Source organism: Schistocerca americana, chromosome 2 (assembly GCF_021461395.2).
Source record: "Schistocerca americana isolate TAMUIC-IGC-003095 chromosome 2, iqSchAmer2.1, whole genome shotgun sequence".
NCBI classification, from domain to species: domain Eukaryota; kingdom Metazoa; phylum Arthropoda; class Insecta; order Orthoptera; family Acrididae; genus Schistocerca; species Schistocerca americana.
In genome coordinates, this window is record NC_060120.1 from 601,492,761 (window position 1) to 601,517,514 (window position 24,754).

General features: G+C 41.4%; 1 protein-coding gene across 1 annotated transcript in view; it reads right to left on the bottom strand.

The window, feature by feature from the left end:
* Positions 1-17,849: 17,849 nt before the first annotated feature.
* LOC124594233 (G protein-regulated inducer of neurite outgrowth 1-like) overlaps positions 17,850-24,754 on the bottom strand; it is a 35,777-nt gene continuing 28,872 nt past the window's right edge. The window contains exons 3-4 of the mRNA XM_047132598.1: positions 22,500-24,289; positions 17,850-17,990 (exon numbers count right to left, since the gene is read on the bottom strand). Of these exons, the coding sequence (XP_046988554.1) occupies positions 17,850-17,990; positions 22,500-24,289 (1,931 nt within the window). The remainder of the gene's footprint in view (positions 17,991-22,499; positions 24,290-24,754) is intronic.

Genomic DNA, 24,754 nt, shown 5'->3' on the forward strand with positions numbered 1-24,754 from the left:
GCATCGCGCTCGGAACTGCTTATAGCGGATACAGTTGGCCAAAGTAGGATGGTGGCGGAAAACGCGGAGAGCACATCGCCGCTCACATATTGCATCACGGCATGCCTCGTTCCACCAAGGAACTGGGGGGCGCCGGGGCAATTCGGAGGTGCGTGGTATTGAATGTTCCGCAGCTGTAAGAATAACATCGGTAATATGTGTGACCTCATCGTCGACGTTGGGAAAGTGACGGTCATCGAATGTTGCTAGAGACGAAAAGTGTCCAATCGGCTTGGGCAAACTTCCAGCGTCGCGGGCGCATGTAGGGCAGTTGAGGCTGCAGTCTAAGGACACATGGAAAGTGGTCACTCGAGTGTGTATCATCAAGGGCGAACCATTCGAAGCGCCGAGCTAGCAGAACAGTACCGACCGCAAGGTCCAAACGAGATAAATTTGTCGTGGAGGCAGACAAAAATGTAGGGACCCCAGTGTTGAGGCAAACTAGATCTGCTTGGTGGAAGACGTCTAGCAATAGTGAGCCACGTGGACAACGATGTGGAGATCCCCAAAGCGGGTGGTGGGCATTGAAGTCCCCAACCAGCAAATATGGGGGTGGAAGCTGACCAAGAAGATGAAGGAGATCAGCTCGTGCCATTGGTGTGGACGATGGAATGTATACAGTACAAAGAGAGAACGTGTATGCGGAAAGGGAAAGACGGATGGCGACAGCTTGGAAGGAAGTGTTTAAATGGATTGGGTGATAATGGAGAGTTTCATGGAGAAGAATCATGAGTCCTCCATGCGCTGGAGTGCCTTCAACAGAGGGGAGATCATAACGGACGGACTGAAAATGAGGGAGAACAAAGCGGTCATGGGGACGCAGCTTTGTTTCCTGAAGACAGAAGATGACCGGCGAGTAGGATCGTAAGAGGATCGAGAATTCATCCCGATTGGCTCGAATACCGCGGATATTCCAGTGGGTAATGGACATAGGGTGAACATAAAATGGAGGAATGTGACCAAGGTTGCTGTCAACTCAACTCAACGACTGCTCTGAGCTTGCGACCGACAGAATGGAATGGCATTCAGCCGAAGGCAGAAGATCCTGATCCATAGGTTGGTCATGAGCAGCTCCTGCCACCAGCGATCGGCCGGTTGATCGGCCGTCAGCAGTGCGCCTCGGCGACACAGAAGACGGCCGAGGGCGATTTCCGCCAAGTGGTGCTGTAGATGGGACACGCCTTGGCGGAGAAGGAGAGGAACTAGGTTTCTTTGTAGCCTTCTTGGAAGTATGATGTTTAGATGAAGGAGGAACCGATGGTTGTGAAGTTGCGGTACGTAAAAACTCTTCACGAGTATGCTCTTTTTTCGAAGTCTTGGTGTCTGACTTTTGGGCTCGAGATTTAGCAGAACTCGACGAAGGGTGAGCCAGAGAGTGGGCAGGCGAAAGTGGTGAGGTTGAACGGGCGATCTTTGCGCTGGCCGATCTGACGACCGTGGCACTAAAGGTGAGGTCGCAAGCCTGCGTGGTCACCTCCTTTGTTGGCCGAGGAGAAGCAAGGACAGTGCTGTATTTTCCTTTCTGAGGCATGGTGGGCTGTCGACTGGCGAATAATTTTCGAGCAGCAAAGGTCGACACCTTTTCCTTTACTCTAATTTCCTGAATGAGCTTTTCGTCCTTAAAAACGGGACAATCTCGAGAGGAAGCAGCGTGGTCACCCACACAGTTGATGCAGCGCGGGGATGGACACAAGTCTTATACAGCTAGATATATGTATTACTTCAGGTTTGTAGGGGGCTGAGTGAAATCCATGTTGAGTACCACTCCCTTCATCAAGGAAAATGAGTCACCCTGCACCTATGACAATAATACACTGAAGTGCTAGAGAAACTGGTATTGGCATGCATATTCAAATACAGAGATATGTAAACAGGCAGAATACGGTGCTGTGGTCGGCAATGCCTATGTAAGAGAACAAAGGTTTGGTGCAATTGATAGATTGGTTACTGCTCCTACAATGACAGATTATCAACAATTAAGCGAGTTTGAATGTGGTGTTATAGTCATCGCACAAGCGATGGGACACAGCATCTCCGAGTTAGCGATGAAGAGGGGATTTTCCCATGTGACCATTTCACGAGTGTACCATGAATTTCAGGAATACAGTAAAACAACAAATCTCGGACATCGCTGTGGACAGAAAAGATTCTGCAAGAATGGGACCAACGACAACTGAAGAGAATCGTTCAACATGATAGCAGTGCAACCCTTCCGGAAATTGCTGTACATCAATGCTGCAACATCAACAAGTGTCAGTATGTGAACCATTCAGCGAAACACCATGGGTACGGGCTCTGAGTGTGCGAACCATTCAACAAAAAACCATCAGTATGGGCTCTCGGAGCTGAAGGCCCACTCATGTACCCTTGATGACTGCATAACACTAAGCTTTGTGCCTCTCCTGGGCCCGTCAGCATCGACATTCGACTGTTGTTGATTGGAAACATGTTGCCTGGTCAGACGAGTCTCATTTCAAATCTTATCTAATGGATGGATGTGTACAGGTATGGAGACAACCTTACCAATCAATGGACTCTGCATGTCAGCGGGGGACTGTTCAAGCTGGTGGAGGCTCTGTAACGGTGTGGGGCATGTGCAGTTGGAGTGATATGGGACCCCTGATATGTCTAGATATGACTGGCAGGTGAAATGTACATAAGCATCCTGTTCGATCACATGCATCCATTCATGTCCATTCTGCATTCCAACAGACTTGGGCAATTCCAGCAGGCCAATGCGACACCCCACACTGCCAGAATTGCTACAGACTGGCTCCAGGAACATTCTTCTGTGTTTGAACACTTCCACTGGCCACCAAACTCCCCAGATATGAATATTTTGAGGATATCTGGGATGCCTTGAATATGCTGTTCAGAAGAGATCTCCACCTCCTCATACTCTTATGGATTTATGGACAGCTCTACAAGATTCATGGTGTCAGTTCCCTCCAGCACTACTTCAGACATTAGTCAAGTCCATGCCATGTCATACTGCTGCATTTCTATGTGCTCGTGGGGGCCCTACATGATATTATGTCACAACAAGAGATCAAGCTGTTATCAACTGCTGCTTAAAAGCTCAATGAGGCACTCCTGAAATGAAATACTAAAGTACCAGCTGTAAATATTTTACACAAACACACCTCACCTTCAACTATTTCTGCTGGAGGGAAACACATATACTGGCTTTGAGGTATCCCCATAAAGTGACTGCTATAAAGAAAGGGCTTCTTGGCTGACCATATAGGTAAGTCAAGAAGTACAACATCTTGCACACATGGGCTGCTTCTGGTGACTTCAAGTATGCTGCCATGTCTAGAAGTGTTAATAGTATTTCAACTATTACACTAATATTGAACTGAAACTCACATTTTAACATATTTCTACTGTATTTTGCTTTTTATGTTGAGACTGGTATGAACAGTATACAACGTGTGCATGTTTTTATGGGGGTGGGAGGACACGTAATTTCATTGAGTGCCAACAGCTTCAAGCACCCTGACCTTGATATCATGAATAATATGCTAATGTATTTATTCCTAATCAGCTCAAAGTTTGTATGAAATATGCGAATCATGCCTCTCCAACATCTGGTTACATTTAACTTGAAACTCATGGCCACCGAACTTATGAAGACTAAGTTACCATAGCAATTTTAGATCATACTGTGAGCTACCAAAAGAAATTAGGACAAATAAAAATTCCTTTAAAAAATCTAACATTTGCTTATTGCCTGTAAACTTACATTTCTAGCAAATATGAAATGAATTTTAATTAAATGTGTGTATAAGGAACAAATGAAAATTATGTAGTACATCAGAAAGAGATTGAAGAGCAGCTAGTACTAGACTACAAATGTAAAAATAGATTTTTGTCAGAATTATTGTCTTTAATGAGAAGGATGGCACTCTTTCCGTTACCAATTTTTTTTTTTTTTAATTTTGGGAGATTAGGTAGTGGTTGTTATTCAAATACAGCTGCCCAAGTGTTCATCAGTCAGTCTGCCCCTGTGCCTGTTTATAAATTTCATAGGCCTACTGGATGAAGAAACCTCAGACAGATTGGTAGAGCTGATCACTTCCTTCACTTTGAAACCAACCTGGAGCAAAATTGGGTATTTTTCTTTAGGAACAAGAGCCCAAATATTTTCTGGGCTTGAAGAAAATAAATTTAATCATAAACCATTTTAAAAATCAGTCAGTTCCAAGTCCACTGTAACACTGTCTTATTGAAAAACAAAATGCTCCATAACACATGCAGAGAAATCTAAAGGCAATCACAAACTGTGCAACAATTGAAATGCTTTTGAAATCTGAAGCGTTAATCGAATTGAATACTCAAATCTTAAATAATTTCATCGAATTGTTTGGCATTGTAAGAACGCATTGAAGAGCCTTACTTTTCAAGGGTTTGTTTCAAGCAGGTGAAGTGTCTGTACTTATCTTGGATGAGATTTTTTCCTCCACAGTTTCAGCTTTCTTCAAAATAGAGCAATACAATTGTTCCGCCAATGTCTTTATCCTTATCTTGAAGCTGCAAGTTAAGGATATTTAACTTTCCGGTGATGTCTGCAAGAAAAGCAAAGCAAAATCCTGCATCCCAATTGGATCTTCTAGTTCACAGAAGGATTCGCCTCTTTCAAAAATTCTCCCACCTCAGGAAGCAACTCAAAACGTAAAACTCTGCCTCTACTAAGACAATGAACTACTGTATGAAGTTGGAGATCACTATAGTAACAATCTAGTCACCAGTCAGTGCTTCGAACAAGCATCTCTGCATTGCATATGTTCTAACTTTGTTCACTGCTTTTACAGTTAATCATACTTAAAAACTATCCACAGTGATGCTGATGTATTATACAATTGTAAGATAGAAATTTCAGAAAGCTGCTGTCTTTACTACACGAGGCTATGAATCCCTTCTCTCCACCTACCATAGCAGAAGCTCCATCAGTTGCCACGCTCACCAAGTTGTTTACAGGAATATTTTCAGAATTTATAAGAAATATGTCTTGTCCTGTAGCATATCCTGTTTGGGGTATAATCTTTACCAGCTCCTTATTTTGAATTTAACAAAAGCCATTCTTACAGAAAATGTTCAACTTAGCTGTATCAACTATATCAGTTGATTCAACAAATTTTAGGGAAAAATAGCTCCAGCAATCAAAGTCAGTTTTAAGTTGTGAAGTAACATCAAAACTCATAACCACAACCCTCCTCATTACCGTAGTTTCAAAAAGCTGCACAGATTTCATAGCAGATATTATCGCAGTTTTATTTTTGGAACTATTAAATAATGAATCTGTGGCTTCTAACATGGCAGTTTTGACAGATTCTCCATCTTCGTAGGTTTCTTGTTCCGTGTACTAATTTTCAAAACTCAGAAAGATGCCTCATTTGCTGCTTTATTCTGGTATAACGGTTTAAAACAGCTGATTGTTGGGCATAAACTTTGGGTTTTCTTTTCTTTCTTTATGGCAGAATTGAGTGGAAAATCCTTTTCAGCCCCTGGGTAAACAGCCTTGAAGTGACATTTGACATTTCATTGGTTCCCAAATGATACACTAACACTGAACAGTGCAGTAAACACACAATTTGTCTTTCAACTGGGTACAGAAGTAATCAGTTTCCCATTCCAAATGAAAGTAATAAGTTTTTTGATTTTTACTTGAACATGCCATCATTAAAACAAAACTAGTTTAGTATCAATGTATAAATCAAACTAGGCCTATCTACATTACCAAATGTCTGATATAAACATGAAAAATATACCACTCACAACCTCTTGCATATACACTCAGCTATGAGACCAACATAGTATTCTCAACTGACAGTGGCAGTTGTGTGGAAGAAACAACATCCAAACTGGATCAGAGCTCAGAAACAAAAAAATATCCTTCAATTGGTTTGCAATGCAGCATTCTGAACTCCTCTTCGCAAGGTGAACCATCACCATTGCAACTGGATGAGTATGAATAAATCTCAAAGGCGCCGTGATGCATTCAACACTTAAACAATTGTTGGAAACAGTTAAACACAACCAAACAACAACATTTCTACCTGTTAACTGAAGAAAAAGGGATCCTTAATTTTAATACTCTACTATAAACTAAACATTTCAATGCCCATAAAGTTTCCTACAAATATACAAATATACAAAGCCAAAAATTTTAAAAAATTGTTTGATTGGCTGCTACAAAAAGTCATATTTAAAAAGAGTAAAACTAGGATGAGACATCCATTGCTATGAATTCCATGTTTATCTAAAGTACTTTTACTTTTCTTGAAAATCATATGTAACTACAGTACAATGGCCTATACCAACAAACCTTCATTCCAGCAACAGGTGCAGCATCAACCATACCCCGCCACTGGGTGAACTACGTAGTATGAAAAACAAAATGGAACATCCAAAGGAACTGCAACTACATTATCTGTTAATTTGATCAACTAAGTTTCTATATACAATAACACAAATACGTGAAGATCTTGTAGGAAAGTGTCTTTCCATTGTTACAAGCAGGAGAGGCAGAGAAAGACCTCCAACCAGATGGCTGACAAATATTCAATGTGATATGAAGAAGCTAACTGTGCACTTCACAAAACGAAAACACGTAGGATTCTATGACTATAATATCACTGAGTCACTGTTTGAATCGGCCAACTCTTACAAATATCAGCGTGCAGCACTTTGTAGGGATATGAAATGAAATGATCACATGTACTCAATCGTGGGTAAAGCAGGTGGTAGGCTTTGGTTTATTTGTAGAATACTGGAGAAGAGCAATCAACCTACAAGGAAGATTGCTTACAAATCACTTGTGCGGCCAGTTCTAGAATATTGCTGAAGTGTGTTGGACCTGTATCAAATAGGACTAACAGGGATACTGAACGTATGCAAAGATGGCCAGCAAGAAATCAAAGATTTGTTTGACACGTGGGAAAGTGTAAGATACATATTGAAGGAAAGGGACTGAACAGACGGTGCTTAATGTGGGGATCGGCCATGAGGCGGACGGAGATAGTCCGTGCATTTGTGATAACACTGTGTCCCAGATGGCACAGCGGTTACCGCACGTCTAGAAACCAGGAGATTCCGGGTTCAAAACCCGGTCTGGAACAGATTTTCACTCATCGCTGCTGATCCCACTTAGTGTCTCACCATGGCTGATAGCAGTGATCCCCCTTCAACGTACTGAAGGGACTGAACTGACAGATTCTTGAACATAGACGTAAACTAACCCAAGAAAGTTTATTAACAAAGTTACAAGAATCGGCTTTAAATGATGACTCTAGGAATATCCTACAATCCCCTACGTGTCACTCACATAGGGATCGTGAGGATAAGATTAGAATGATTATTGCATGCACAGAGGCATTCAAACAATCTTCCCATGCCCTATATGTAAATGGATGGGAAGAAAATCTAATAACTGGTACAATGAAACGTACCACCTTGAGGTGGTTTGCAGAGTATAGAGGTAGATTCAGATGCTAAGTCTTAGTGAAGGTGGTGCCTGCTACCAGGACAGATATCACGACTTGATTAGGAGTACTGACCTTGAATAACGGTAGAGGCAAGGGCAAAGAAAAAAAAAAAAAGGAGGAAGCCATTGAAATTCACACAGTGGCCACCCTCCCTACGAAATTTCTCATAGTAGTACGTGATTTATGTATATGTGTACCAACATACACTGAAGATTTGACAACATACTCTGTAATACACATTTTCTGAATTTATCTTGCAGTTTTAGTTGTTGTAACTGCGTCAAATATCGCGTGAACGTAGAAATGGGGCTACAATATGGGGCTACAACATAGGCCAATCTCTTATCACAGCATTTATTTCGTATTCAGATGAGTCAGCTCTCAACAAAATTGTCATATTTCAACCTAATTAGACCTCTGTCTACGCTACATATCAATCTGTAACAAGATTTAGGTCAAGTGGTAGGGATCAAATATATTCGTTCTGGGGTTGTTTAAAACAGGCTTCCAGATGGTTTTCTGCGGCTGATACGTCAATAAAACTATCAAAGTTTCTTTTCAACAATATTGCTACTGATGGGATGTAATACCCTATTATTTTTGTCGTGTTATACATGAGCAACTGTAAACTGAAATCTATTTCACTCCCTGTAAGCTTGATTTTAATTGTGTTTAAAAAAACTATGCTTTTCCCTGTGAAATGTATCCAAGTTGACCCAACACGAAAACGTACCCGGTTCACCAAGTATGGTACATTGAAATTTAGAAACAATATCTGTTACTTACAGCACTTTATCCTAAATTCAGCTCAATACATGAAGGCAATTAATTATTGCTGAAAATTCAGTTAAGCACCTTGTATTTCAAATCTCGCTACCTCCTTGCTGTACTTGATTTATTCTCCACACCAAGTTCTGACCCATGGAACAACAATTAGGTATGACCTACACAAACATCAAGAATCACGATAACAATCAGCACAGATTACAGTATTTTGAATCCAGAGAACAGGCTCCGATTTTGAATTTTTTTTATTATTTATTTATTTATTTATTTATTTTCACTTTTGCCTGAAGGCCCTACAGCCATCAAAACGTGGTGTAGCAGTTGGCAGAGTTTGAGGTAATGCGCCTCCCTCCTGCTCAGCGCCGTCAAATCATTTTTTTAATAGCATTTAGTTAGCAAATAAGTAATTTCATTGAGTCCAGAAGTATGGCTCTTTCAACAATCATTTGGCTCCTTTTTTAGGAACTATAGGAAAGCATAAAAATCCATGCTGATTAGAGGAAATTTATTTGCCTTGGACTAAGATTCCAGGAAACGCTTTAATATCCTATGAAAGGTGTATTATTGCATTGAATTACAAAGCACAACAAAGCAAACTAATGCTATGTTGTGGTTGTGTATGTGTATGTGTATGCCGACGAGCCCGGAAGACACACATAGACCAAAAGACTGAAATATTAACAGTTGAGGTCGTTGCTGGAAAAGCCGTTGCGGCATAGCTGACAACAAACTACCGCAACTTCACAACAGAGAAGGAAGCTGTTCTAAGCAAAACAGACTTGGATTTATGCAGCATGAATCATAAGTCATATGCATCATAATTGCAACAAACGGTGTACCAGCGAGTGAAAGGAGGAGAGGAACAGCGAAGTATTCACTGCAGTAGTTTGCTAACTATAAGGATTATTGTAATATTACAGTGCAGATATTGTGAGATTTGTCCTGTAAGGTCCTAGCAGAAACATTTTTTGTATTTTTTATTGTGAGATAAAGAAAGCTGAGCGAAAGAAACTGACATGAAGATGTTTATTTAAATACTTTTTGCGTCAATATATGGAGGTTTTAAATGTGGGCTCATATTTTGATTGCGTATCGTATAAATAAGTCGTTTGTGCTTTACATTTTTTAATATCTGTACTTTTCCCTCCGGCTGTTTAAGCCATTAAACTGAAGCGTCGTACAGGCATTTTAGACATGACGCAAAATCCTGTAGAATAGTTATTTCCTGAGGTTAGTTTGAACTGTATGAGTAAACCTGAGTAAATTGTTTTCCAATAACTTTATTCCAAAGTTAAAATCAATTAAAATGTTGATTACATTTTGACTTCTCTGCGTACCTATAAAATTTGATAAAACTGTTCTTCCGTACGTTTGAAGTTCCCTCGCCCTTAAATACCTTAAACGGTATAATTACTGCAAAAAATAAAACTGCACAACAATACACCTTGTTTTATTTCAGCTTTTTTTGGCATTTTTGGTACACATATTTAGCTTATTTCACTTTGGAAAGTTGGCAGCTCTGCTCTTGCTGTAGGTTACAAATACGAGTGGTTTGACTGATGTGGTAACTGGAGGGTTCATTCGCCTCCTAAACATTCTTGACAACACGCATTTCGTGGAGAGAAATAGTGCTGTTTGGCCACGTTAAGTTGACGGTCGCATTAGTGCTGCCAGAAGCGGAGAAAATAGACACCACCTGAATGATATTCTTAGTTATGGCATTCTTTTTTGGGGACAAATGCACAAATTATTAACACAATTTTCAAACTCCAGAAACGAGCCATAAGAATAATAACCAAAAATACTAGTCGAGCTCATTGCAAAGATCTGTTCAGAATACTGGGGGTTTTAACTGCTTCATGTGAGTACATTTACCAGTCAGTTGTACACATCAAAAACACATTGGTAATTACTGCACAAACAGCTATGTCCATGACCATGCAACAAGAGACAGACTCAACTTACATTTACCAAGAAAAAAATGAACATAAAATTCAAAACAGTATTTTCTACCAAGGAATAGAAGTGTACAATGAATTACCAAAAGAGATTAAAGAAACTGCAAAAATACACTTATTTAAAAAGGCAGCTAAAAAGTACATGTTATGCAATACATTTTATACATTGAAGGATCACTTAGTTAAAACAGAGTAGGGGCTTGATAAATGTTATTCAAATAAATAATAAAAATGTTATAAAATATCCAACATTCCCCGTAACACCTTCACTTTATGTTTTTTTCCTTCTTTTTTCCTTTCTAGAAATTCTTACCCCCAATCTATGCATAGAATAATACTAACACCTCTTCCTCTCTCTCAGCTCAACATCTCACTCATTATGGAGGGATGCCGACAGTTTTTTGGGATAGGAAATGGGAAGTTGCAGTACAGAAAATGGCCCAGAGATCACCATATTGATTTTGTGTGTGTGTGTGTGTGTGTGTGTGTGTGTGTGTGTGTGTGTGTGCGCGCGCGTTATTAAAGAATGTGTGTATAGTGTGTGCAGTGACTGATAGTGGAGTATGAGTGAACACTGTGGCATTACATTATTTAATAAGTTATTTGTAAAAAAGGTATTGTATACTAGGAGCAAATCTAATGATTGTCTCTAACTAGAAGTCCGTAAATGTGTGTATATGAATTACCTTATTTTAAATTGATCTAAATTTGCAAATATTTCGACATGTTCTATATCCTTGTAAAAAGAAATCTACAGATGAATAAAGCTACTACTACTACTACTACTACTACTACTACGTCACAGGGTGCCCTCAATGTCAAGGTGCCGCTAGATGCAAAATATTAAGAAAGGCTTCTGTTTACTAACTTCTGTAAGCACTTGCTGCGGTGTTTACAAGTTTATTTCAGCATCTTCCTGCAACTTATTGTTGCAGAAATGCAATTATTCTTAAAATGCAATAGGAACTTTCGGGTAATTGAACATGTATCAATAATTACGGATTTCTGTAGTTGTATATATATGTTTGGATGTAGCTGTATTGCATTGATGTACTGGTGGATATTGTGTGGTATGACTCCTGTAGTTGATAGTATAATTGGTATGATGTCAACTTTATCCTGATGCCACATGTCTGACTTCCTCAGCCAGTTGGATGTATTTTTCAATTTTTTCCTCCTGTTTTCTTTTGTATATTTGTTGTATTGGGTATGGATATTTCGATTAGTTGTGTTAATTTCTTTTTATTGGTGAGTATGATGCCAGGTTTGTTATGTGGCGTTGTTTTATCCGTTATAATGGTTCTGTTCCAGTATAATTTGTATTCATCATTCTCCAGTACATTTTGTGGTGTATACTTGTATGTAGGAACGTGTTGTTTTAAAAGTTTATGTTGTAAGGCAAGCTGTTGATGTATTATTTTTGCGATATTGTCATGTCTTCTGGGGTATTCTGTATTTGCTAGTATTGTACATCCACTTGTGATGTGATCTACTGTTTCTATTTGTTGTTTACAAAGTCTGCTTTTATCCGTTGTGGTATTGGGATCTTTAATAATATGCTTGCTGTAATACCTGGTGTTTATTGTTTGATCCTGTATTGCAATCATGAATCCTTCTGTCTCACTGTATATATTGTCTTTTCTTAGCCATGTGTTGGATGCGTCTTGATCGATGTGTGGCTGTGTTAGATGATACGGGTGCTTGCCATGAAGTGTTTTCTTTTTCCAATTTACTTTCTTCGTATCTGTTGATGTTATGTGATCTAAAGGGTTGTAGAAGTGGTTATGAAATTGCAGTGTTGTAGCCGATGTATTTATATGAGTGATTGCCTTGTGTATTTTGCTAGTTTCTGCTCGTTCTAGAAAGAATTTTCTTAAATTGTCTACCTGTCCATAATGTAGGTTTTTTATGTCGATAAATCCCCTTCCTCCTTCCTTTCTGCTTAATGTGAATCTTTCTGTTGCTGAATGTATGTGATTTATTCTATATTTGTGGCATTGTGATCGTGTAAGTGTATTGAGTGCTTCTAGGTCTGTGTTACTCCATTTCACTACTCCAAATAAGTAGGTCAATATTGGTATGGCATAAGTATTTATAGCTTTTGTCTTGTTTCTTGCTGTCAATTCTGTTTTCAGTATTTGTTAGTCTTTGTCTACATTTTTCTTTTAGTTCTTTAATATTTGTATTATCTATTCCTATTTTTTGTCTGTATCCTAGATATTTATAGGCATCCGTTTTTCCCATCACTTCTATGCAGTCGCTGTGGTTATCCAATATGTAATCTTCTTGTTTAGTGTGTTTTCCTTTGACTATGCTATTTTTCTTACATTTGTCTGTTCCAAAAGCCATACTTATATCATTGCTGAATCCTTCAGTTATCTTTAGTAATTGATTTAGTTGTTGATTTGTTGCTGCCAGTAGTTTTAGATCATCCATGTATAGCAAATGTGTGATTTTGTGTTGGTATATTCCAGTAATATTGTATCCATAATTCGTATTTAGCATGTTGGATAGTGAGTTCAGAGCAAGGCAGACCCAGAAAGGACTTAATGAGTCTCCTTGGTATATTCCACACTTAATCTGTATTGGCTGTGATGTGATATTATTTGAATTTGTTTCGATATTAAGTGTGGTTTTCCAATTTTTCATTACTATGTTTAGGAACTGTATCAATTTAGGATCTACTTTGCATATTTCCAATATTTGTAGTAACCATGAGTGGGGTACACTATCAAAAGCTTTTTGGTAATTAATGTATGCGACCTTTGTTTAGTTTTAGCTTGATATGTCACCTCTGCATCTATTATCAGTTGCTCTTTACATCCTTGTGCTCCTTTGCAACAGCCTTTTTGTTCTTCATTTATAATTTTATTCAGTGTTGTATGTGTCATTAATTTCTGTGTAATGACCGAAGTTAATATTTTGTATATTGTTGGTAGGCATGTTATGGGGTGATTTTTAGCTGGGTTTGCCGTGTCTGCTTGATCTTTAGGTTTCAGATAAGTTATCCCAAGTGTATGTGTATCAGGGAATGTGTATGGGTCTGAAATGTAACTGTTAAATAATTTAGTTAGATCAGAATGTGTTGAGGAACTTTAGTGAGAAATTTGCTATTTTATTTTTTCCAGGGGCTTTCCAATTGAGAGTAGAATTAATTGCTTGGGTGACTTCATGTTGTAAAATTATCACTTCAGGCATTTGTGGTATCATCTTGTATGTGTGTTTCTGCTTGTATCCACCGTGCATGCCTGTTATGCTGTACCGGGTTTGACCATATGTTGCTCCAGAAGTGTTCCATGTCTGTTATGTTTGGTGGATTGTTATATATATATGTGTGTGTGTGTGTGTGTGTGTGTGTGTGTGTGTGTGTGTGTGTGTGTGTGTGTTATCTATTTCTGGTAAAATTTCTTTTGGTTTGTGTTGAATGTTTGGTTTTGTTTCCTTCTATTTTCAGTTTTTTTTGTATCTTCTAAGTCGTTTGGCCAATGCTTGTAATTTCTGCTTCTTTTCATCGAATTGCTCTCACTTCTTGTTGTGAGATTTTACCTAACCTTTTACGTTTTTTTTCTGACATTTCATTTCCTATAAATTGTGTTAGCTGTCCAATGTCTTTTCTCAGTTTTTCTAATCTGATCTGTAGCTTGTGTTGCCATGCTGGCTTTGTGGGTTTCTTCTGTGTGTTGGTTGGTTCTGATCTCTGCCCAGTGTATATATTTAGTGTAGTGAGTGCGCCTATATAAACAAGTAGTTGTAACTTCCATAGTTGTTTTTTCATTTATTTTGTTGTGTATGATTGTATTGATAGTTATTGTTGTTTCGACTTCTGGGTTATTTGGCGGTCTATGCAAGAATGGTCTAATGTCTGTATTTTGTCTTTGTATTCTATATATGTCAGCTGAAATTTTTCTTCTATACCTAACATGTGTGTTACTTCAAGTTCTATTTGTGCTTGTTCTGGTGGCTGTCTTAAGATTTCGTTTTCCTCTGTTTAATTGATGCGTGTTGTTCTTTGTTTGTTCTGGGATGTTTGAGTCCATTACTGTATTTTCTTCTTCTTCTTCTGATTGCACATTATTTTGTCCCAGTATTTGTTGTACTTGTTTGATGTTTTCTAATTCTGACTGGGGTATCCGGTTATTTTTTATTTATTGATTACACGGATCTGATCAGCTAGTCGTTCTGTTAAAAATTTTAATTCTGGGTATCTGATAATAAATGTTGTGTATACTTGTGATCTGTATCCAGTTGTGTTGGTTCCTAGGTTTGTTGCTTGGTAATAACAGAATATGAGGTGTCTATTAACTTCATCTGACCATCTCATCCTCTGTCTGTTTTCCTTCTAGGGTGGTTGCAGGAAGCATATCCTGCAAAACACCTCTATTTGGATTTAAATCATTTTCCAGTTGGCTAACAGTGTCGTTACCATTGTGGGCGGACATAGGGTTCAAACGTCGTCCCCGGCCATGATGGCGCTTGTCCGAGGCTTCTTTAGTTCTGTCCTGAACCAACTAATCACACTGAAAGGGGGATTAGCCGTATTAGTGGTTTGTTCTTTTCGTCGTCTTTTACGACTGGCAGAACATACCGGAGGCCGTCGTCGTCGTCATCATAAAAAAAACAAAAAATGTTAGAGGAGTAGGGGAAGTCCGGCTGAAATTATATTCCATTCTGTTTTTAGTTCATTATTGCTTCATAAATCATGATAAAATTTTCATTAGGACCATACCTCATTCATTTGTAGGTTTCGCTATCTTCATGCTATGTTTTTAAATTGATATAAACCATACGTTTTTGACATTCTTGTAAAAAGTGCATGTGTCATTGTAGACCAAAGTCGGTTTAAAATGACATAGCAGTGAGAAAAAGTAAATTCAGATAACCGTTAGTATGTGATATGTTTAACTAAAGGTTTCTCACTTCAACCGCACAAAAAGTGAACACTGGAATTAGAATTACGAATGTGAATCCATGAAGCAACAGAATTAGTTCCGTTTCTGAAAAATTGATTCTCAACAATCCTATCTATTTGAAGACGTCACACATTCAGTGTGTTCCCACAAATTACACTGCTGACATCTTAAGCACTGTTCTCCAGGTTTTGAATGCGAGTATAGTTCCAAGTAGTACGAATATTGCCCATCAGACGCATCACTGTTGTCGCCATAAAGGTCTTTTTCGTACAATATTTCTTTCCCGAAACAAATTTACCTCCCACAGCGTTTCGCAACCTTTTGTGGAACAAATGTTTATGGGGATGTGTACGACATTTTAGTTAGAGTAAGTTTTCTTTCATGGGATTAGGCGTAAATGTGTGCATTATTTACAGGAAGATCAGAGTAGAGCTGTGGCACGTAATGCTTTAAAGACAGTGTCTTACGTGAGCGACAGAAGCGACCGACAGCCATCGATTTGAATGGTCACGAAAGCAATGCACGTTGGTATAGTGAGGGAGGATGCACACTAGTGTGGTTCAAAATGAAACAGGAGCCAGCCATTGATGTCGAGCAAGAAAGAACGGCCGAAGAAGTTCATTTTAAATCAGTCTGCAGACAGGGCGCAAATGTCAAATCCAGAATACTCCAATGATGAAGGCTGAGTTCACTCAGGAAATGAAAGTGAAAACAATACTGTGGTGGCAGGTCATACGTTCTGTAAATACGGAAAGAGGTACAGTCAGGGAAAGCAACAGTCCGATTTCGCGGTTAAGGTGCCATAGAGCAGCTAAGTCGCGTGCGTCTAGTCCAGAATGCGTTGCTCGAAGTACGCAATGAGAATCGATCATTCAGTTTACACAAGAGGCAGCGAAGAGACGACTACAGGAAGAAGCTCAAAGACAGGAGATCCTCATTAATGAAATTAGGGACATTCAGAAGCGACAAGACAAGGAGGAAAACAGACAGGTCGAGGTCAGAAAAGAAATTAAGGAAATTCAAAGGAGGACTGATGAGTTTGTCAACAACGTAAATCACGCCAGGAATGAAGTTAAGGGTGTAAAAGAAGATGAAGACTTCAGGGAGAGGTCAGATGAGACGCGAGAAGTACACTAATGGCCATTAAAATTGCTACACCAAGAAGAAATGCAGATGAGAAAAACATACTCATTTCACGCAATTTGGGTGCATAGATCCTGATAAATCAGTACCCAGAACAACCACTTCTGGCCGTAATAACGGCCTTGATACGTCTGGGCATTGAGTCAAACGGAGCTTGGATGTCGTGTACAGGTATAGCTGCCCATGCAGATTCAACACGATACCACAGTTTATCAAGAGTAGTTACTGGCATATTGTGACGAGCCAGTTGCTCGGCCACTATTGACCAGACGTTTTCAGTTGGTGAGAGATCTGTAGAATGTGCTGGCCAGGGCAGCAGTCGGACATTTTCTGTGTCCAGAAAGGCCCGTACAGGATCTGAAACACGCGGTCGTACATTATCCTGCTCAAATGAAGGGTTTCGCAGGGATCGAATGAAGGGTTGAGCCACGGGTCATAACACATCTGAAATGTAACGTCCACTGCTCAAAGTGCCGTCAATACGAACAAGAGGTGACCGAGACGTGTAACCAACAGCACCCAATACCATCACGCCGGGTGATACGCCAGTATGGTGATGAATACACGCTTCCAATGTGCGTTCACCGCGATGTTGCCAAACACGGATGTGACCATCATGATGCTGTAAACAGAACCTGGATTCATCCGAAAAAATGACTTTTTTCCATTCGTGCACCAGGTTCGTCGTTGAGTACACCATCGCAGGCGCTCCTGTCTGATGCAGCGTCAAGGGTAACCGCAGCCATGGTCTCCGAGCTGATAGTCCATGCTGCTGCAAACGTCGCCGAACTGTTCGTGCAGATGGTGGTTGTCTTGCAAACGTCCCCATCTGTTTACTCAGGGATCGAGACGTGGCTGCACGATCCGTTACAGCAATGCGGATAAGATGCCTGTCATCTCGACTACTAGTGATACGAGGCCGTTGGGATCCAGCACGGCGTTCCGTACTACCCTCCTGAACCCACCGATTCCATATTCTGCTAACAGTAATTGGACCTCGACCAACGCGAGCAGCAATGTCGCGATACAATAACCGCAATCGCGATAGGCTACAATCCAACCTTTATCAAGGTCGGAAACGTGTTGGTACGCATTGATCCTCCTTACACGAGGCATCACAACAACGTTTCACCAGGCAACGCCGGTCAACTGCTGTTTGTGTATGAGAAATTGGCTGGAAACTTTCCTCATGTCAGCACGTTCGAGGTGTCGCCACCGGCGCCAACCTTGTGTGAATGCTCTGAAAAGCTAATCATTTGCATATCACAGCATCTTCCTGTCGGTTAAATTTCGCGTCTGTAGCACGACATCTTCGTGATGTACCAATTTTAATGGCCAGTAGTGTAGCAGTAGAGTCCAGAAATGGGGCTAGGACAGCCAGATTGGTAGCACGAGATGCGCAAAAAATGCCCAAATTTCGCGATATCAGGTAGCGCTGGCGGAGGTCGAAGAGAATGCAACCAAGAAGACTATTTCTACTCTCAAAAAACAGGGACAGAGAGTAACTGAAGACATTGGAAGAAATTTTAGAAATCAAAGACGAGCAGACACGTCTGACTACCCAGTAGAGCCAGCTGTTGGGTGAGATGAGACAAATGTTCGAAGGTGTCGCTCGTGTAGAAATTCAGCCAGAAGCAACAGCACGTCGCCGTGAGTTCGTTGGTCACCTGGAATATCAAAGACAAAAATTTTACAACCCAACCTGCAGCCACATCCCCGGCAATGTCCGATAAAGGGCAGGAGCGCCCGCTCCGCCGACGACCGACATCGGCCGATTGTTTCAAATCAGTACGCCACTACACGCGCGATCACAATGTAGCCGACAATCGTCCGAACGTACAGATTTCGGACGATAATCACTGACATTCAAATCAGGTTTTTTTCGGTCATAATGGCCGTCACGACACGAAACATTAAGTGTAAGAAACTAATAAGTTTAGTCTAAGATGGGGTTCGAGGTATTCTGAACATAAAAAATATCACTACCTCAAAGTTCGGAATGTATGGACTGAAATCGCAGGTTTATTGGAAACCACAAGTATGCAATATTTTTTTATCAGAAAGTTTAGTTGTGGATTATAACCTGGAAAAGTAATTTGTTGAAGTAACAAGGATGGCTTATCTCTTGATTAAAGTTACTGTAGTGGATCTTTTTGGGTTGGGGCAGGTGGACATCAGCTGTCTACAAATTATTACTGCTTAATGGCGTTTTCTTGGTCAGTAGGGTGGTGATTCTGTTATGCGAAGTGGTTTGCAAATATGGTATATTTTCAGTGTCTTAGGTGTTCAGAGTATCTTATACTAAACTTTATATTTTCTTTCACAGGTATATTGAATGACAGCCATTGAAGGTTAATTGACGTGTGCCTGCACAACTTCAAATAAATTCAGCAAAACAGATTTCAGGTAGCCCCTATGTGTAGAGGTGTGGTTCGAGGTCTACTAAAAAAATCCGATACTAGAAGTGGCAATCTGACATTTGACATCTGTCGATTACTTCATTCTAATAATCAGGCCTATACCAGTCTCAAAAGTACAGTTTCAAAGTTTGTGTGTGATATGTTGGATGATATTTAGGATTCCTAAATACTAGTTTAAAATCTAATATTTTCACTCTTGCACTTCAGATACCTGTACTACGAAATTTTTAGTTTATTCTATATCGAATTTTGGAACTATGCTTCGTGCAAGTGCACTAACATACACTGTAATATTGATTTTCTTTATTAAAAGCATCACTCAATCTGAAATAATACTGCCCCTAGTAATACTGCTACTTCGTTTCTCAAATCCACTGGATAAGAGTTTAAAGAGCAGTGAAGTGTACTAAAATCATTATCTGAATATGCTGCCAGTACTGCAATAATTTTCACCATTTTTAGAATAAAGTGAGCTGCTGTAAAACAACAGATCTACCTTTCATTAGATAGATATAGAAACACGTACTTCCACCACGTATATCAACCGTTATGTGCTCATAACCTCATCGGCAACATCTTTGCACACCATACTCACACATGTTGACATTGTAGCGTAATAAACGAGTCTGTGAAAAACATTTTTGAGAGGTCCTTAGTGTAGTGTATCACTGACACTTTATATTTCCGTAAAAAAAGGATATAAACATGAAAAACATCAGTTACCGCCTGTTATTTCTAAGTTGGTGGTCCCTTCTGACGCTAATAGCTGGTGAGAGAAGGAAAGTGGCGCCACAAAGTTAAAACGTTTTCACTTTTGTGGCATGGTGTGTTTTCCTTTCATGTCATGTATTAAATATAGTAAAACTTGTCTGGTGATTGCCGTAACAGAGAATAGAGTGTACAGTATTCACCACGTTTTTTTCGAGACAGATGTAACTCATTTACATGCATCTTTCAATAACAAAAGCCACACTGCAGCATTCGTCTACTAGAACAGAGGTATTGTGGTATAGCTGTGTACGGCGCTCGGCCGAATGCGTGCAGTCAGTGGCGCGTAGCACACAAAGTACCGAGAAGGACCACAATTGCGCGCGTCTCAGATGTACGAAAACATTACTACACGACTCTGATGACACGAGACGAAGGTGCCACAGCATTCAGGGATCATTCTACCATGAAATATTGGGTGCACGCTAGCCAGAAGTTAGAGGAAGTTCAGTGGCGGAAAATTATGAATATTTCGGATTCAAACATCTCTCAGTTCAAAATTTTCAGGTTTATAAAGAGAAGCACAGTTCATGAGGGTTATTCAGTATGGTAGGGTACTACCCCAGTCATGGCCACTAGCATACAAATTCGAATCAGTCTGGATACCTAGAAGGCTCAATGGCAGAGCACATGCGCAGCATTGCAGCAAACTGCCCCAGCTACGGCGAATTCAGAGAAGCTTTCCTAAAGCCCTACTGTTCACAGGACACGCAAGAAAGGATGAAACAGGAGATTATGTTAGGGAAGAATTAAAAAGCATCGGGGTGCCACAGTCCGGTACAGTTTTTCTGCAGGCTTGTCAACAATCACTATTACCTAGACCAACGGTATAGTGATAAGACGACAATGACACACTGCAACATGAATCCGTCATTGAGGTACCACGAACTGCTCATTGGCAAATCTAACGACTCAATGTCATTTAAAAGCGCTCCACGAGAGTTAGACTGTCAAGGAAGCACAAAACGCGAGTAACCGAATGCGATATAATGAACGAAATTCGAGAGGTGCATCAGGAGGGAATAATAACGAGCAAAACAAACAAAGAGGGTGACAAAGATTTAGCAATGAGCCTCAGTGGAATGATAGAAGCAGACGGGGCCATGGTAAGTTTCAAGAAAACAGAATTAGCAACAGGGAGGAATGCAAAATTCGACCGGTTTAGGCAGCCAGTCTGGGCAAACAAGGAATAATGGAGGATTGGTAGGCAAAGTCCGCAACATGATCACTAGAATGACTTAGTTGAAATCAGACCACCTAAGCCGTCAAACAGAAACCGCAGCAGAAATCTGCATAAGGGGATCTTCATAGAAATTGACAGTCGGCCGCTGCGGCCTCAGCCCAAAACTAAGCCGCAGGTACTATCGGTGCGGGCAAACTTTTACGGTTATATCATTGCGGTAGTGTTAATCATTTGTTTCCAATTCTTTTATGTAGTCATATCGTGTGTTGTTCCTTAGTTGCTTGAATTACACTTCTTGGATGATTTATTTTTATAATTAGAGGATAAGATCTTCTCCATGAAATCTGTTCAATGAGTTTTGCATTTTGATGATTTACCGCAATTTCGAGACATACTGGTACCCTCTCATGTTTCACAGACAGAATTTTATTCCATATATATAGGAAAGTGTGCCGATTTCTCGGCGGAAACCCCTTGGGTTTATCATAAAACTGATTGGTTTAATCCTTGAGCATTACTTTATTAGCAGCTTGTCAAGCCACAGCAAAGATATGTGTTGGAACAACGTGAAAATTGCATTTATGGTTCAGAAATAATTGCACCTATCTTTGCGACAATTCTTCTCCGAATTCATCTAGGAATACAGTGATGGTTTAGTTTCTTCCGTTGGGGCGTATGTACGGTCTGTTCCACCACTGAGTGAGGAGGCGATAGTGGAGCCACATGGATCTTGGTGTGGTTTGGATTATGCCATCGATACCGATGGGGCATCTTGCGAGATGGACGTGGGTTGTCCATGCCAGAGGCGTGTTATGTTCAAGGGCGGTTTTTTTTCTCGCTGTGGTTCGATTTGGGTTATTATTAGTGTACTTATGTGTTCTCGTTGGTAATTTTCGGGTGTGGTTACACGTATGGTTATTCTCTATCATGCGATATTTTTCGCTGGTGGAATTTTTTCGTCTGGTTATCGCTTGCCGATTCTCACCAGTAGTCGATTTTTTACCTTGTGGTATTTCTATTGTGGATCGCCAGCGCCAGAGCCGCGTCATCGGCGAAGTTTAGCATTACGTTGCGTGAGCACATGGAGTGTAAATTTATATGAAGAGTAAAGATGTAGCAAACGTGATTAAAAAACCACTGTAGATAAACAAATCCTTACGCACTACAAATTATAGAAAATTGGTATTTTATGTCTTTTCAGCAGCTGTTTGAGCTGTTTGATGATAGCTTATCTGTTGTGGATTTTTGAGAGTTACTGTTCAGTTTCAGAGGGCGCGGAGGGCGGGGGGGGGAGGGGAGGGGGGGGGGGGGGAAGGGAACTCAAATTCTTACCGATGTCTAATCTATCCTGAGAGCACAATAGGGAGTGTACAGATGGTTCAAATGGTTCTGAGCACTATGGGACTTAACATCTGAGGTCATCAGTCCCCTAGAACTACTTGAACCTAACTAACCTAAGGCCATCACACACATCCATGCCCAAGGCAGGATTCGAACCTGTGACCGCAGCGGTCGCGCGGTTCCAGACTATCACCTAGAACCGCTCGGCCACCCAGGCCGGCGGGGAATTTTAATTTGAACACAGTAGTCTACCTGATCATAAGGGGGTGATTGATTCACTTCGTAAATACTTGTACAATATATCAATGGAAGTGTTCAACTGGACTGCTTTAGTATGCAGACAGGGTGAGCAATATGGCTGTAACCGAAAGGATACACGTGACGTCCTCTTACCGGGTCCCCTAGGCTGTCCCTCACGTTCTTTGTCGCACTATCGGCTGAGACGTTTATTACACTTCACCAACCCATATCGGTGGTGCTCTTCCAACCCATATCGGTGGTGCTCTTCCAACCCATATCGGTGGTGCTCTTCCAACCCATATCGGTGGTGCTCTTCCAACCCATATCGGTGGTGCTCTTCCAACCCATATCGGTGGTGCTCTTCCAACCCATATCGGTGGTGCTCTTCCAACCCATATCGGTGGTGCTCTTCCAACCCATATCGGTGGTGCTCTTCCAACCCATATCGGTGGTGCTCTTCCAACCCATATCGGTGGTGCTCTTCCAACCCATATCGGTGGTGCTCTTCCAACCCATATCGGTGGTGCTCTTCCAACCCATATCGGTGGTGCTCTTCCAACCCATATCGGTGGTGCTCTTCCAACCCATATCGGTGGTGCTCTTCCAACCCATATCGGTGGTGCTCTTCCAACCCATATCGGTGGTGCTCTTCCAACCCATATCGGTGGTGCTCTTCCAACCCATATCGGTGGTGCTCTTCCAACCCATATCGGTGGTGCTCTTCCAACCCATATCGGTGGTGCTCTTCCAACCCATATCGGTGGTGCTCTTCCAACCCATATCGGTGGTGCTCTTCCAACCCATATCGGTGGTGCTCTTCCAACCCATATCGGTGGTGCTCTTCCAACCCATATCGGTGGTGCTCTTCCAACCCATATCGGTGGTGCTCTTCCAACCCATATCGGTGGTGCTCTTCCAACCCATATCGGTGGTGCTCTTCCAACCCATATCGGTGGTGCTCTTCCAACCCATATCGGTGGTGCTCTTCCAACCCATATCGGTGGTGCTCTTCCAACCCATATCGGTGGTGCTCTTCCAACCCATATCGGTGGTGCTCTTCCAACCCATATCGGTGGTGCTCTTCCAACCCATATCGGTGGTGCTCTTCCAACCCATATCGGTGGTGCTCTTCCAACCCATATCGGTGGTGCTCTTCCAACCCATATCGGTGGTGCTCTTCCAACCCATATCGGTGGTGCTCTTCCAACCCATATCGGTGGTGCTCTTCCAACCCATATCGGTGGTGCTCTTCCAACCCATATCGGTGGTGCTCTTCCAACCCATATCGGTGGTGCTCTTCCAACCCATATCGGTGGTGCTCTTCCAACCCATATCGGTGGTGCTCTTCCAACCCATATCGGTGGTGCTCTTCCAACCCATATCGGTGGTGCTCTTCCAACCCATATCGGTGGTGCTCTTCCAACCCATATCGGTGGTGCTCTTCCAACCCATATCGGTGGTGCTCTTCCAACCCATATCGGTGGTGCTCTTCCAACCCATATCGGTGGTGCTCTTCCAACCCATATCGGTGGTGCTCTTCCAACCCATATCGGTGGTGCTCTTCCAACCCATATCGGTGGTGCTCTTCCAACCCATATCGGTGGTGCTCTTCCAACCCATATCGGTGGTGCTCTTCCAACCCATATCGGTGGTGCTCTTCCAACCCATATCGGTGGTGCTCTTCCAACCCATATCGGTGGTGCTCTTCCAACCCATATCGGTGGTGCTCTTCCAACCCATATCGGTGGTGCTCTTCCAACCCATATCGGTGGTGCTCTTCCAACCCATATCGGTGGTGCTCTTCCAACCCATATCGGTGGTGCTCTTCCAACCCATATCGGTGGTGCTCTTCCAACCCATATCGGTGGTGCTCTTCCAACCCATATCGGTGGTGCTCTTCCAACCCATATCGGTGGTGCTCTTCCAACCCATATCGGTGGTGCTCTTCCAACCCATATCGGTGGTGCTCTTCCAACCCATATCGGTGGTGCTCTTCCAACCCATATCGGTGGTGCTCTTCCAACCCATATCGGTGGTGCTCTTCCAACCCTTTCGACCGCGGGAGCGCTAGATAATGGCATATTACCGGATGCCTGTCCTTTGTAACACTTGTTTTAGAGAGTCTTGGTAAGATGCAGAACCTTCCAGGAATGTTGATTGAAAATACCTGCAGTCTACTCTCAAATCTGATTGAGTGGAAGACTTAAATGTCAATTTTCTATAACTTAGGAGAATTGAGACACCTAGCTTGTGTGCCGGCCGATGTGGCCAAGTGGTTCTAGGCACTTCCGTCCGGAACTGCGCTGCTGCTACGGTCGCAGGTTCGAATCCTGCCTCGGGCATGAATGTGTGTGATGTCCTTATGTTAATTAGGTTTAAGCAGTTCTAACTCTAGGGGACTGATGACCTAAGATGTCATGTCCCATAGTCCTTACAGCCATTTTTGAACCGTGTGTGCGTGTGTGTGTGTGTGTGTGTG